Raw genomic sequence first — 16,928 nt, 5'->3', positions numbered from 1 at the left:
CCAAAACACCAATCTAGAGCCTTAAATCGCGACAACCACTGGTTACAGCGAGGTAAATTGATCAAAATGTATACATTCAAATTATTCAATATATTATATTTATCTATCTGATTTGCCTTTGAGCACTCTTGAGTGGTATGTGCGCTATAAAAATCTTCTTCTTCTTCTTCTTATTATTATTATATTATGGTAGTCCAATGTGTCCTAATTTTTCACTTGTGTTTGCGTTTTTCTTATTGTGTTTCGCCTCTCATTGACTGTCAATCTTGGGTATGTACAGTTTAACACTGCCTTTTTGAGATTCTTTATCTCTTCTTCTTCTTTGTCAACCGGTGACAGTATTGAGGCCTATGTATGAGAGTGCGTGTTACACTTAGTTTATAGTGGATGGTGAGAGTGAACGTGTAATATTGATTGATGTTGGTTTATGATATACAGTACGAGTGCGTTTATGTTAAATACATAAGTAAAAGACTATACATTATTTTATTGGTTTGATGTTTCGCTTACCCGAAAGCAGGTTCAAAAGTCAATAAACAATCAAACAAGAAAGTAAACCAATGTCGATTTTCATGAAAATAACTAGTTTCTATTATATGGAGTTTTATTTATTTTTGTCACAGAACGAATTAACACCATACAGAGGTAGTATTTTGTTTTTATTATGTTCGATCCAACAATGATACCATAGGAAATTATAAGTTTTATTATTTTTAACCTCCAACAAACTAAAATATAGAGGTATACCAATATAACATGATGGGACACGTGACTATAGTACTGTGCAAATCTGGCATAAATTGCCATATTGCATTAATCTATATATAAATTTACGTAAGGGCAAAATTAGATAAATCGCGGTTTATTTCTAGAATTTTTACTCGATGGTATATAAAGTTGGTTCGTACTTTCGGTACTGATTTTAACCACCTGATGTAACCCTGTTTACTAATTAAATTGAGTTAGATAATTAGTTATTGACGATTAAAACGAATTTAGGTTCAACAATTTGCCCCAAATAGGGGTGTTTTCCGATCGTGGTATACACTGTCTAATGGATGTCCAACTTGAAAAATACCCGCACACAATAATACGAGGACGCTTCGCATTTTTCTATCTCCTCCTACGATAATTGTTTTTAATAGCTGAAAACCGGTTGAACTGCTCGAGTACAGCATCATAATGTTGAAGACAGGCCGATTTTCTTTAAAAAATACTATTTTGATAGATTTAATTTACGTTTTTACAAATGTATTGATTTGCGATGAATGGAACATTCCAATCTCTCGGTCTGCCAGTTTGGTTTAACACAAGTAGGTAAATTTATGAGCCCTTGGAGAATAAACTTGCAATACTTTGACAATACAGTACTGCAAATACCTATTAACCATTTTTGGTCGTCATTTGAATCGAACATTTCTTACTGTGAATACTGTTAGATGTAAAAAAATATATACAAACATTTCTTACTGTGAATACTGTCAGATGTAAAAAAATATATACAAATAAACTTTATTACTGTGATTATGGGTAGGCTCTACTGTTAGATAACACGTAATATACAAATAAACTTTATTCCTGACAGTTGCTTCTCAACGTTTGCATTAATTAATAATTACAAACAATATAAACGTCGTAGTGGTGTATCGTTACATGTACTTTACTATTTCAATCGACTATGACAGTGACAGTTTTAACAAAGTATTAAATCGCAAATGTTTTACTATATTTAGTCACCGTTGTGGTATATTATTTATAGGCCTATAAAAAATGAAAACAATATTTCGTTACTGACGTGGATAAAGAATATATTTGGTTATCCGCACTTGGCGGATAACCTCTTGTTATTGTCAGGATCTTTTTTTTTTTTTTTTTTGGTTATCCGCACTTGGCGGATAACCCCTTGTTATTGTCAGGATCTTTTTTTTTTTTTTTTTTTTTTTTTTTTTTTTTTTCTATGTTATTCTTCTTTCTTTCCCAAAATTTTGTGTCACGTGTATCTCAAATTCTGATCAACATTACATCGTATAACTTTGTCAGAAGATTTACCGCTATGTGTAGAAGTGCAGGACAGCTCGTTTTTTTACTTTAGAGTCGCGCAGCGTAAGCTACACGCGATTTTATGAATTTCGCGTATTTAACATAGACTAAAAAGCAAAAGTCATTTTGTAATGACACTTAGTGAACATTTAAGTCATATCAAGGGCAAACTTTCTATGGATTAAAAATGGCATGTTTGACATAAAGTTACGCGCGCATGCGCGTTTAAAATTTCAAATTGCGCAAAATTCATTTCTAATCAACTTTCTACGCGTTTCAGGTCATTTTAAGCATTTCAAAAATTCCCACGCGTGCGCATATTTTTTACGCGCGCGTGCGCACGTAGCGCAAAAACATCTTTTTTTTGCTTGATTTTTGTTTTTTCAGCCTTTTCTAGTAAATTTACCAATTTTCAATCAATTTTGACTTAAAATCACGTCATACGAGCACGTAGAATTGAACAATTTGCGCGCGTTTTTGAAGAAAAAGTTCAAAAATTCGTCAAAATTATGCCTTTTTTAAAACAGTCATAGATTGTAAACTACGAGGAGAATTTTTTTTAAATTACACATTCTGGAAGATAATGAGATGTAGATATCGAATCATGCATCGATATGGCTAACTGGACATTGTGACGTCATCGCTTGGCCACTCGAATATGAAATAAAGGATTTTTGTCTCTTTCGTCATAGCTCGTCACATTTAATAGAGCGCATCTCCACTTATCCGTATTCCATTTCCCTCAATTTGTTTATTTTGTCTAGGTCAACCAATTATCTTTCGATTGATTCACCATTTTTAAAATTGTTATGACGTCATCATGTCCAAAACCGTCAATAACTTTGGTCACTTATTTTCACTTATTCTGCACTGTATGTCGTACGTATACAGTATATAGTGTATACCGTATATACTTAGACGTGACACAAAATAGAGGGCGCACTCACATTTTTTTCAATGGCATAATCGTTTTTCTGCGCGCAATATTTTAACGTATGACGTGCACGTGGCTTTTGCGCTGCGGATAACCTAACTCGTCCGTAGTGACGAGTTCAAATCTAGTTTTTTTTTTTTTCTATGTTATTCTTCTTTCTTTCCCAAAATTTTGTGTCACGTGTATCTCAAATTCTGATCAACATTACATCGTATAACTTTGTCAGAAGATTTACCTCTATGTGTAGAAGTGCAGGACAGCTCGTTTTTTTACTTTAGAGTCGCGCAGCGTAAGCTACGCGCGATTTTATGAATTTCGCGTATTTAACATAGACTAAAAAGCAAAAGTCATTTTGTAATGACACTTGGTGAACATTTAAGTCATATCAAGGGCAAACTTTCTATGGATTAAAAATGGCATGTTTGACATAAAGTTACGCGCGCACGCGCGTTTAAAATTTCAAATTGCGAAAAATTCATTTCTAATCAACTTTCTACGCGTTTCAGGTCATTGTGAGCATTTCAAAAATTCCCACGCGTGCGCATATTTTTTACGCGCGCGTGCGCACGTAGCGCAAAAACATCTTTTTTTTGCTTGATTTTTGTTTTTTCAGCTTTTTCTAGTACATTTACCAATTTTCAATCAATTTCGACTTAAAATCACGTCATACGAGCACGTAGAATTGAACAATTTGCGCGCGTTTTTGATGAAAAAGTTCAAAAATTTGTGAAAATTATGCCTTTTTTTAAAAAGTCATAGATTCTAAACTCCGAGGTGAAAATATTTAAAATTTCAGATTCTGGAAGTAGATGAGTTGTTTTTCTCGAATCATGCATTGATATGGCTAACCAGACATTGTGACGTCATCGTATGGCCACCCGAATATAAAATATAGGATTTTTTTCTCTTTCGTCATAGCTCGTCAATTTAATAGAGCGCATCTCTACTTATCCTTATTCCATTTCACTCAATTTTTTTATATTGTCTAGATCAATCAATTACCTTTCGCATGATCCACCACTTTAAAAATTGTGATGACGTCATCATGTTCAAATGCGTCAATAACTGTGGTCACTTATTTTCACCTATTCTGCACTGTATGTAGTACGGTACGTATACAGTATATAGTGTTATACCGTATATACTTAGACGCGACGCAACATAGAGAGCGCACTAACATTTTTCAATGCCATAATCGTTTTATTTTTTTGCGCGCACTATTCTAACGTATGACGTGCACGTGGCTTTTGCACTGCGGATAACCTAACTCGTCCGTAGTGACGAGTTCAAATCTAGTTAAACATTGTTCCTTTTTGTACCTATCCTCTTTCCCATCCCTCAACCCTAATTGGGTTTCTTTAAATGAATAAACAATTTGGACTCATTTTGTGGTAAGTTTCTCTTGAGGAAGTAATTCCCAGGGTGCTAATTTTGGTTGACTACATAAATCATTGTGTCTACTTATTCGTTTCTGTAAACGACAATGTATTATAGTCCTGCGGTACGTGCATTTGAAATCACCAGATTTTTTACCCTGAAATTACTGTGTATTCGATAACCATCTGTGGGCACGACCTAGATGGTACGCGAGCGAAGCGAGCGTACCATCTAGTCAAAACAATTATGCAAATTTCAACAAAGTTTTTTTAGAAAGGTTAAAATAATAATAATTTAGTAGAAGTTTTAAAGAAGAGGCTGAAAACCCTCAAGTACCTGAGTAATATAGTTAAATATAATTTAGGCCTTTGTATAATAAACAATTATTAGTGTTATAAATGTTCATTATCTACAGTAGAGCTCATATTAGGGAGAGAGAGTGAGAAAGTGAACGTGTAATTATTGATTGTTTTGCGTTGGTTTACGATATGCGGGTGCGTTTATGTTAAATACATAAGTAAAAGATACAATATTGTATTGGCTTGATGTTTCGCTTACCCAAAAGCAGGTTCAAAAGTCGATAAATCAAACATAGAAAGTAAACCAATGTCGATTTTCATGAAAATAACTAGTTTCTTATTATATGGAATTTTTAAATTTTTTTTTCACAGAATTAATTAACACCATACAGATAAAGGTAGTATTTTGTTTTTGTTATGTTCCATCCAACAATGATACTATAGAAACATTATGATGGGACACGATACTGCGCAAATCTGGCATAAATTAACCTCAACAATTATGCAAGAGCAAGAGCAATCATTGTTAGTATAGCTTTAGGAATATTTTACTATTAGTCCAGTAAAAATATGGTTGAACCTAGAACAAATTGCAACATAATTTGTTTTTGTTTTATTAGGTTGATATGGTGAACATGAACATCATATCCAAAGTTTACCAAAATCTGACATCGGGAAGTGGGTTAATCAGCATAAATTTAAAATGGCCGCCATTTGCTATTTTAAAGCCCCATATCTCCTCAACGGTTGGATTTAGACCACCTAAGTGCATTACGAGTAGATATAAATGTGATATTAAACATTCTAATTAGCATATTTAAATTTCCATATGACGTACCTATGACGTCATATGGTAGTTATGACGTCATAAATTATGTTATAAATGCTTAAATGACATTATACTATGCGAACAATTTAGAAACTGCAGAAAACAAGTTTCCTAACATTCTCCTTGTTGAAATGAACATAATTTCCAAAGTTTACCAAAATCGGACGTCAGGAAGTGTGTTAATTAGCATAAATTCAAAATGGCCGCTATATTTACTATATCATTTTGAAGCTCTATCTCCTTAATGGTGGTTTTAGACCACCAAAGTGCATTGCGAGTAGATATAAATGTGACATTAAACTTCCCAATTAGCACATTTAAATTACCATATGACGTAAATATGACGTCATAAGGTAGTTGTGACGTCATATATTATGTTATAACTGCTTAAATGGCATTATCCCATGCTAAAAAATGCAGGAAAACAATTTCCTGTTGAAATGAACATGATATCCTAAGTTCACCAAAATCAGACTTCAAGAAGGGGTTCAATTAGCATAAATTCAAAATGGCTGCTATTTACTATACCATTTTGAAGCCCTGTATTAGCGGTTGGGTTTAGACAGCCTATGTGCATTACGAGTAGATATATATGTAAAAACCGTTGAAATTTAAATTTATTTCCATTTACAAAATCTAATGAAAATAGTTATTCTGCAGAACCGTATGAAAGGTGATCGCACATCTTGTTTTGTGTTTCCTAAAACTAAATCTTTTAAAACTTTATCTCTTTAAATTGGTAAAGGAATAAAAAAAATATTGTAATGAGGCGATTTTCTGTGGGTCAGGCTATTCAAACCCATCATTCCCACAAACTCATCTCAATGAAATGATAAATGTCATACTGTAGTTTTCGGTATAGTCAGCATCTCCATTCTGCTCTTTCAAAATTGCTATTTCATTGCATCTGTTTGGTGTCGATCATTTTATGAGACAACAACTTTTTGTGATGTTTTATATTATGTTTATCTTTTGAATGCTGTTTCCAAGATTCAATGAACATATAACAAGGACACTTCATCTTAGTGTCAACTAGGATGAAGAACCATCAGTTAAAGATACACATCACCGGAATCCAAAAGGGGTTGTTAAGGTAATAAAGTAATTTTCAAACTTTCCACTACTAATTACAGTATTTAAATTTTCGACAAGACAGTATTCAACTTCCTTGACAGAAAACGTCAGAAAAATGGAATAGAAACTTTGAATGCAGATGGGGATCTATTAAATATCTTACATTGCCATAATAAAAAAAAAGCGATTGCGTTTTAAGACAGAAGAAGCAAAAAATAGTGGAATAATTGGTACTTAAAGAAAACATCTTAAGGAGCAAATTTGCAACATCTTTGTAATGCTCTGCACTTGCAAAGAAACAGGGGGATGCATTCTATTCGAAGCAAGAACTGTTCAGTCAAAAATTTAAAAAGACACCAGAAAAGCCAATGAAGTAGACTTGCTGTGCCTACATGTATGGTGGAAGTATTTTGACGGCGCCAACATTACATTTTCTATGTATGTACTTTGGATGGGAAACTTACTGTGATCCAACTCCATATTTAGGATGGGGTCAAATTATTTAATCCCAGACTCATTACAGAATTAAGAATCCTGTTTCTTTAAATATATATGAGATATATGAGATATATATGAGATATATGAGATATATATGCAGTTATAAAAAGTTGCAGTTGCAGAAAATTAACTGGAATGTTCTATTGCATGTTGTGAAGGGTGGCCGAATAACTTCTGATACCCATGATCTTAACCTGGATGTGGTAAATGTTCTACTATTTTCATGAGATTAAAAACATTTTTTCCTTTCGGTTTCTATATTTTCCCTTTAGAATAATGCCAATTGAGCATTATTGTGACAAAATACATGACGTCATACAGTATGTCTTATGACATCATAGGTACGTTATATGGCAATTTAAATATGCTAATTATAAAGTTTAATATCACATTTATATCTACTCGCAGTGCACTTAGGTGGTCTAAAACCAAGCGTTAAGGAGATATGAAGCTTCAAAATGGTATGATAAATAGCGGCCATTTTGAATGTATGCTAATTAACCCACTTCCTGACGTCCGATTTTGGTAAACTTTGGAAATAATGTTCATTTCAACAAGGAGAATGTCAAGAAACATGTTTTCTTGCAGTTCCTAAATTGTTCGCATAGTACAATGTCATTTAAACAGTTATAACATAATATATGACGTCACAACTACTATATGACGTCATAAGTACGTCATATGGGAATTTAAATATGCTCATTAGAATGTTTAAAATCACATATATGTCTACTCGTAATGCACTTAGGTGGTCTAAATCCAACCGTTAGAGAGATATGAGGCTTCAAAATAGCAAATGGCGGCCATTTTGAATTTATGCTAATTAACCCACTTCCCGATGTCCGATTTTGGTAAAATTTGGATATGATATTCATTTGAACTATATTCACCAGACAAAAAAAAAATTCTGTTGCAATTTGTTCTAGGTTCACCCTATTTTTGACTTATCTTTACTGGACTCTATCTCTTTATACTATCTTGTAGATAGTGTTGTCTACTTTGTGATAACAATCGCATCACAATCACATCTTAGCAAACTTTTGCCATCCTTACTTTCAGGCAAAACTATACTTCTTAAATGCTTAATCATATCACTATACAACGATTCAGATGCATTTTTCTTAAAGAAAGCAGATCTTGTAAGAAAATCCAAGAGAAGTTCCCCTTCTTTCGATTCGCCATCGAAACAGCTGGTAGCATCCATGTTTACTTGTATGCGATGCTTCACATACTGTATTTGGAGTTTCTCCAACGCTTTCTCCACATCTCTTGTAGATATAGCATATGCATTCTTCTTAAACTGAGGCATTTGTTCGTAACACTGTGATGTACAACTGTCATCTATAAAAAATGTATTTGTAAAAAGAAATGAAGGTTCTAGTATTAAGAAATTTAGAGTAATTATTACGTCTTGTACAAATTAGACATTTCGTTTTTTCCAAGTCCGAGTTCAGTAAAACTTTTTAAGAAAGATATTCTTAGCATAAACAGGTATTAAAAAGATATAATAGCCTACCACATGAGATCATTGCTAGTATCATACCACCATCTTCAAGAATACTTATCAGATATTTTAAAACATCTGGTAAATCTTCAAAGAAATAAAGCGCGTGGATCGCCATTATAAAATGGTACTTCTTCACTGGTTGATTTTGGTTTTCCTGTCTGAACTGCTGTAGAGTCTGTTGTCGCCATTCGAAGGAAACTCCATCGATGAGTTCAGTTTTCTTTACAGCTAGATCTTTATATTTATTAATATATGAAAGATCTGGTTCCACCACCGTATCTGTGATCTCTGGCCACTCTCTAAGCAGTTGCTTCAAAAATTTGATTTCAGTTTGGCCTGGAGGGTAAAATGGGGGAAACGATACGATAAGCCCCATATTCAATGGTGTGCCTAAATTGAATACTGGTATACAAAACCAAACATTAAAGGAATCACAGTCAAAAGTAGGCTAAATAAAAGCAACATTCATTTGTATGTTGTTTGTAGAGAGGAACAATGGGTATTTTCAAAACCTCATATAGTTATAGGCCTAGTTACAGATCGATTCTCCAACCCCTTCTTACCTGGCCCGCTACCAATTCCGAGTGCCATTAGCTTATTTCCTCTTTCTAAATTTATTTCTTTCATAATTTTCTCAGGGAAATATGAATTAATCCAATGTTCAAACGCTCCAACGTTTCTACATAACTTCCAATATACATCAAATGACTCTGCATACCGCCTGGGGTTGTTGCTTAACCGTGTCAAATTGTCCATTTCTTCTATAACATAACAATTATACATAATCAAATAAGTTAATAGTTATTGTTAATAATAGGCTATGCAGTTCAATTAGTATAATTAAAACGTGAATACGATTTTGTATTTGTTTACTTACTTGTTTAAAAATGAGAAAGTATATCAAAACGTTAACTTATAGACTAAAAAAGCTCAAAATAAATTAATTCAACAACTTAAAAATAATTTGTTTGCCCTTCTTTCTTTGCCTTATGAATGACTTCATTTATTTTTCAAGACAGCTTTATACAGTACGTCATTCGTGCCGGCCAGTAGAGGGCGTCAGCTTTGCTGCATAGAATAACAGTTTTACCAAAATCCAGAGTAAATGGAGGTAGATGATAGGTTAAATAGGACATCTCCCCTCTCTGCAATTTGTAGCTCTGGGTGACGTGTCAGGCAAGATACAGGGAGGACATTTTTATGAATTATGGAATTTTTTATTTCGTTTGTCTGAAGCGATATACGGGAATTGCAAAGTCCGTTTTTCTACCTATTTTCTCAAAGCGATCAAATTGGAACGTTCCTGGAATGAGTAACTGTACCATAAAGAGGCAGTGTGCTTTTATTTCGCCATTAGCAAGTTATATTTATTTTGTTTTTAGATAAATATTTAGAACTAAAACTTCGTATATCAACTGAACAATCTTTCCACACACATTTTTTTCAGTTCAAATATAGGACTACAAGAAAAGGTTGGGTGAGATGAAGGTGTTTGGGGGTCAGGGTGTATCCTTAATTTAGGTAAATGACACCCCTGGATGGTCGGTAATGGTACTCTCGCACTTAAAATTCAGGATAACATACATACATACATACATATGGGATCCTCTTCTACGTCGTAGAACTGGAGTCGAAAACCTATTCAGCACCAAATAGCCTACTAAGGTGTTCATTAAGAATTTTCTTCGATTGTGTAATAGCTTTGGCTTGCCTGATTTCCATACTTAAAATACGAGAGAATTTTATCCACGGATCACGATAGTACCGTCTTGTTGGAACAGCAAACAGCATCTTTTTTGTAATTGATGTATTCGGTCCTCTACAGATATGACCAACGTATCGGATATACTAACTGTATATGCAGTCCCTCAAGGAAGATGTTCCAACAATTTCACATATCCTTTTGTTGGAATATACAAGTCTGTAGATATCCTCATCTGGTTGGTCAGCCTCTTTCTTTGCCCTGTCAAACCCTCTCTTTACCATCTGTCACGATTCCAGCTTGATTTGATTTGATTTGATTTGATTTGATTTATTTCGGCATCAGTACATAAAATATCACAGACATACAATTAAAATTGGCAAATATAAAAATACCAAAATAAAACAAGGATGCCAAGGATAACTCATAAAAGTCCTCTACGGACTTGTTTCCAATGAGGTCCTTTGAAAGAACAGCAAAAAAAACAAACAAAGCAACATATAAAAATTACAAAAAACAGCAAAAAGGACAATCGAAAAAAGAAGAAGCGCTAATTAAATAGTTTCTAGAGCTAGTGAACGTTCCGATCCTGTAGATACTTTTTAACTTTACTTTTAAAACAACAAACAGTTTGTGATTCCTTAATGTTAATTGGTAAATTATTCCATTCTTTAATAGCATTGTAAAAAAAGGTCACATGTGCCATTGGCTTGATAGTTGGGATTCTAAAATTTAAATTGCATCCCCTAGTATTGTAATTATGACTGTCTGAAATTCTAATAAAACGATTGCATAAATAAGGTGGACAACAATGATTATATATTTTAAAAACATGACAGACTCTAAGAAATTCGACACGGTCTTGGACTTTTAACATACCAACGTCGTTTAGCTGAGATTGACCAACATGAGATCGGGGACCTAACTTGTTTATAAAACGAACCATTTTGTTTTGAGTCGTTTGTAATTTTGATTTTAAATTTTTATTTACCGTAGAAGACCATGAGCAAACCGAATAATCGAACATCGGTTGGATTAAAGCAAAACTAAGAATTTTGCGACAATGTGAATTAAGAAATGATGATTGTCGGTACAGAAATTTCAGTCTGCCGTTTGCTTTGTTTATAACAAAGCGGGCAATGACGTCACCTGATATATTTTGGTCAATCTCAATACCTAGATATTTGATAGATTTTGATCCATTTATAGTCGTTCCAAAGCAATCAATATAGAATTCGTTTACTTTGCTTAATCTACGTTTAGAACCAAACAGGATGCATTCGGTCTTACCCATATGAAGCGAAAGTTGATTGTCGATCAGCCAATTATTGCATGATACGAGATTGTTTTGGAGTTTAGATTGGATTGCGATTGGATCTTTATGGGAGTAAAAAATTGCACAATCGTCAGCGTACAAAACAACTTTACAATCACTTTCGATACTTGATGGTAGGTCATTCACGTAAATAAGAAACAAGAGAGGACCCAAAAGGCTACCCTGGGGGACTCCACATCCAATCTCAATAGAGTCCGATTTGGTACCTTTAATATCGACAATCTGATTTCGCCCAGACAGGTACGCTTGAAACCAACCGATAGACCGGCATCCTAGATACTTAAGTTTTTTACACAAAATATCATGATTGACCGAGTCAAAGGCCTTTTGGACATCGAGTAAAACCATACCCGTAAATAAACCATTTGACATTTGAACTCTAAGGTGATCTCTAAGATGGATAAGACATGTGTCGGTAGAAAATGATCTACGAAAACCGGATTGATGATCGTAGATAAGTTGATTCCTTTCAAGGTAATCGGAAACTTGTATATATACCACCTTCTCCAGAATTTTCGAAACTGAGGAGAGAATGCTTATAGGTCTGTAATTGTTAGCCTCAGTTCTGGAATTCTTTTTATGAAGGGGCGTGACTTTTGCGAGTTTAAAATCCGAGGGAATACGTTCGTATTTAATGGAGAGGTTAATTATATGTGTTATTGGTATTTTAATATTAGGAGCTCCGTCTCTAAGAAATTTTGCAGGAATCTGATCAAGGCCTACACTTTTAGATGATCCTCTTCGATAAGGCTCTCGTCAATTTCTTCGAGAGAAAAACCAGAAACATGTTTGATTTTGCTATTATAGTAATTTTTAAAGGCATTCGAACCCACACTAAAAAGGTTACTGGGAGAAGGAAATTTCTTCATTAAATCGGAAGCAATATTTGCGAAGTATTCTTTATTTCATTCTAATTTGGAAACCATGCTTGTGTACCATTTAAGAGCCGGGATCTTACGCATGCCTCTAAAACTTTCTTTCTTGTCTTCATATAGACATCATGATCTTTTAAAACTTCTTTTAATTCATGGAACTTTCCTACAGCACTTGATGTTCTATGGTCAGTGAAGCAGCCATCCTCTCTATTTGTGATTGTATGCCCCAAATAAACAAAGTCTCTTACATTTTCAATATCCACTCCATTTATGTTCAATAAGGAACTTTTCTCTGCTATATGTTGTTCACCAAACACATGAGTCTTCGTTTTCTTCAGGGAAACATTCAGCCCGTATCTTCTGCAAGTATCACAAATAATGGTCAAGATTTGCTGTGATTCTTTAACATTTTTTGAGAATAAAACAAGATCATCTGCATATAAGATCCACTTGATTATTTCCACTCCATTCTGCTTAGCTTCTTTTCTCTGTTCTCTGTTTGTACATTCAGTTGGAATATTATAACGAAATCCAATAGCCCATCCATCGGGAAATTCCTTATCGATTTCAAATGCAGAAATTTTGAGGACAAAATCAAAATACAAATTAAAAAGGCAAGAGGATTCCTGACCACGTTGTCTGCATCCGACTCTCACTTCAAAGAAAGATTTCATCCCGTTGATGCATGCTGTTGTTCCATCATACATAGTGAAACGATATGTGTAGCTTTTGTCCTGAGAAGTAGAACTTTAAAGAGTAGGTGTCTTGGTATGTGATCATATGCATCAGTGATATCAATATAGGTAGTAATGATTGTACCTTGATGTTTCTCGATAACAGCTCTGGTTATAAAATAGCATCAGCAGTTGATCTATTGCTGCGGAATCCAAACTGACTCTCACTTAAATGACTTTCATACGCCCCTTTCAATCTCCATGTGATAATCTTGGATAGAATTCTGCTTAGATTTGATCCTATCGATATCCCTCTGTAATTCTTGGCTTCACAGACATTCCTCTTCTTAAAAATACAAGTGGTCTTGCTCATCAGCCAAGAGTTAGGGACCTTCAGTGTTGTCCAGATTACAGTTATAAGCATATGAAGGAATGCAAACAGGCGTTGACTTGTATTGTACTTCAGTACTTCGGACTTGATGTTATCTGTCCCTCCCCTTTTTAGTCGCGTGGAAGCGACTCTATAGTTCACTATGTCGGTCGGTCTGTCGGTCTGTCTGTCGGTCTGTCGGTCTGTCTGTCGGTCCGGTATCACTATGCGTTTTATTGCTTTTCTGTACTTTTTTAACTGTTTTGATGTCAACATGTGGGCATTTACGTGAAATTGTGCTATTGTGAATGACGTTAGAGTTGCGCAACGTGATTTACGCGCGATTTAATGATTTTCTCGTATTTACATAGGTCAAAAACCAAATAACATTTTAAATTGAAACTTTGCAAAAGTTTAATTTATATCAGGCGCTAACTTTCTGTTGAAAAAAAATGTGTTTTACACAAAGTTACGCGCGCACGCGCATTTAAAATTTTAAAATGCGCAAAATTAATTTGTAATCAACTTTCTACGCTTTTTTTGTCATTTTGAGCATGTCAAAAATTCCCATACGCGCGTTAAATACATACTTTTTTCGCGTGATTTATGTTTTTGTAGCCTTTTCTAATAATTTTCCAACTTTTAAACAATTTCGACTTAAAATTACGTCATACGAGCACGTCGAATTGGATAATTTGCGCACGTTTTTGATGAAAAAGTTCAAAAATTCGTCAAAATTACGCCTTTTTAGTCGCGTGGACGCGACTCTATAGTTCACTATGTCGGTCGGTCTGTCTGTCGGTCTGTCGGTCGGTCTGTCCGTCGGTCCGGTATCACTATGCATTGTAGCACGGGACTTAATGGCTGTTGGCCTTGTTCCATTTTTGAATGACTTTATAACCTCTTCTAGTTCTTTGCTAGTTGGTGGATCCTCATTAACTATACAGTCTTCATCATTGAACAACTATGGGAAACTTCCTGGGTCTTCTAGCTCAATTGGGATACTGCAGGATTCAGGTGGGCCTGCAAAGTGTGACTCAAAATGTACTTTGAGCTTTTCCTTCTGAATTCTACTATCACTGGATTTCTTGAAGACTTTGTAGTTTTTGGCGATTGCAAACTCCTTTTCTGCTGACTTAGCTTCAGTCGCAAAATTCAGATTCTCTGCTAGGCACTTGTAATACTCATTTTTTAGTTCTCTCTGCTTTTTCTTAATCCTTTTCTGTAACTTCCTTAACTCGTTCTTATTACGGTACTGCACTTCCTTTGATCTTCTATCATCTTACACAAATCATCGTCTTCCCATGGCTCTTTTCTTTTCACAACTGTTTTCTTAGGACAGACTTCAACACACTTACATACCTTTTCAGTAATAAAATCATTCAGCTCATCTTTATGAGGTAGTTGATCAAAGGCATCTTCAAGTTTTGAAGTAAGTTTTTCACTGACTTCTGGAACATCTTTAAGTGCAGCATAGTTTGTTTTAGATTTGCTAGATTTGTAGTGTCTTATTGTACGTAGTACCTCACTTCGCCTTGATGTTGTTGTGAAGTTATATACTCATCACTAGGAGCCTATGATCTGTGTTGATAATCTTGAAGGCCCAACATACACACGACAGCAAAGTTTCTAAACCATTTTGTGGTGCATATGTAGTCAATACGCTTCCACAATCCTGTTCCTGCATGTATCCATGTTTCTCTGTGTATTCGTTCGTTTGCTTGGTATCCAAGAATTCATTATTCTCATAGAGTTGAATAAACACCACTCCAGCATTCTCGAACCGTTGTCGTTAGTGTGTCGACGAGCTGGGTTGTTGCTAAGGATACTATCCCAAACTCCACTCTCTTTACTTTCTGATGATATGGTTGAATTGAAATCACCCAGTGGGATGATTTTAAACCTTGGTGTCTTGTCTAGAAGTGGTTTCGCTTTCGAAAGCGATTTGTAGAACATCGTTTTCTCAGACGCCTTACTGGTTTCAGTGGGTGCATAACAATTCAGAATTGACAGTTTCATCACTTTCAAGCTTACTTTAACAGAAGCTATCCTAGCTTGTAAATGCTCTGAGTGCTCTTCACATGTGGTGCACATATAATGGCAACTCCATGTTCTTTTCGTCTCTTGTATCCACTCCATATAAGCTGCCAGCCTTTTATTGACTCATCTTCAAATTCTAAAATACCGTTTCCTAGTCTTCTAGCCTCTTGTAGAGCAAGGACATCAATATTTAAATTATCTGCTGATTTAATAACAGCTGCTAGTACAAAATCATCTTGTAGCGTTCTGATGTTTTTAATGGATAACAACATGACACATCTCACTAGTCTAGTTTTCCCGGAAATGACAGTCACTTTGTTGACATTTTTAGGGAGTAAACCTAGTCCCTACCCTGGAATATGTACATTACTATAGTTTAGTTTATGATTATATTTTCGTTCGTTAGGCCAGACTATATTTACACAACATCTTTACTACTGATTGTTAAAAATAATTGATAATAAATCTTTATTTGTAGAACAATAATTAAAACTGCTACGTCCAAAAGAAATGTGTTTATCAATAACTAGAGGGTGTGCTCGCTTTGCTCGCTCCCGCTCTAGGAAGTGTAGATGATGGTTCTCGGAATGTTAAATATTAATAAAGGACGTTCTGGCCTGGACGTTTTCGGAGGTCGGTTACCATCTATATATATAACATTATGCTTAATTCTGACATAGGCGAGCACAATGAAAACAACTTTGAGAAAGATCTCCACCTTGGCTTTCTTAGATGTACCGCCACCAACGGCCAACTTAGTTCAATTCAATTCAATTCAAAAGACATTTATTTCCTCCATAGCAATACAATACAAAATAATAAACAGAAATGGTAAGGTATATTAAAAATGAAATAGATGATTGTTGGATATACAAAAGAAAAGTGAATTTAAGAAAATTGGCTATGGAGGAAGGCATAATCCCGAGAAGATGAGGAAATCTTGTGCTGGGTATGCATATGCAAATAAATTGATAATTCAATAAAACAAACAAGACAAAAAAACGCACAAAAAAGGAAAAAAAAAAAAAAAAAAAAAAAATAATAATTAATAAATACATTAAAAAAAATAGATCAATCAAATTGTAGAATCAGAAAATAAAACTCAAAAACCACAGTAGATCAATGTTCAGAAGCATAAATCAAATTGCGACATTCGATCGTTGTCTTTTTAATAGTTTGACATTAGGCGTTGTTTTAATTTTTTGGAAATAAAGAAATTGAAACAGCATTTGTAATTGGGGGTGGTAAACTGTTCATCATTGATGGACCGGAGTATCTAATACTGTTTTGAAAATAATTGGTGTTGTGGATAGGTATGTGTATATCAGTTCTAGAACGTGTAGGGTAATTGTGAATAAAAAAATTCGGAATAA

The 16,928-nt window shown here is 34.5% G+C and overlaps 2 protein-coding genes across 2 annotated transcripts; both read right to left on the bottom strand.

Annotated features, from left to right (window-relative positions):
* Positions 1-4,285: 4,285 nt before the first annotated feature.
* LOC140040651 (histamine N-methyltransferase A-like) lies at positions 4,286-9,539 on the bottom strand. The gene is made up of 4 exons (XM_072086740.1): positions 9,436-9,539; positions 9,122-9,319; positions 8,568-8,894; positions 4,286-8,392 (listed from the first exon to the last, which is right to left on the bottom strand). Exons 2-4 carry the CDS (start codon positions 9,312-9,314, stop codon positions 8,046-8,048), a joined length of 867 nt encoding a protein of 288 aa, XP_071942841.1. The 5' UTR covers positions 9,315-9,319; positions 9,436-9,539; the 3' UTR covers positions 4,286-8,045.
* Positions 9,540-12,506: 2,967 nt separating this feature from the next.
* LOC140039332 (uncharacterized) lies at positions 12,507-13,178 on the bottom strand. The gene has a single exon (XM_072084936.1). It carries the CDS (start codon positions 13,176-13,178, stop codon positions 12,507-12,509), a length of 672 nt encoding a protein of 223 aa, XP_071941037.1.
* Between the last annotated feature and the right edge of the window lie 3,750 nt (positions 13,179-16,928).

Source organism: Antedon mediterranea, chromosome 2 (genome assembly GCF_964355755.1).
Source record: "Antedon mediterranea chromosome 2, ecAntMedi1.1, whole genome shotgun sequence".
Taxonomy (NCBI): Eukaryota; Metazoa; Echinodermata; class Crinoidea; order Comatulida; family Antedonidae; genus Antedon; species Antedon mediterranea.
This window is presented reverse-complemented; position numbering and strand designations above follow the sequence as displayed.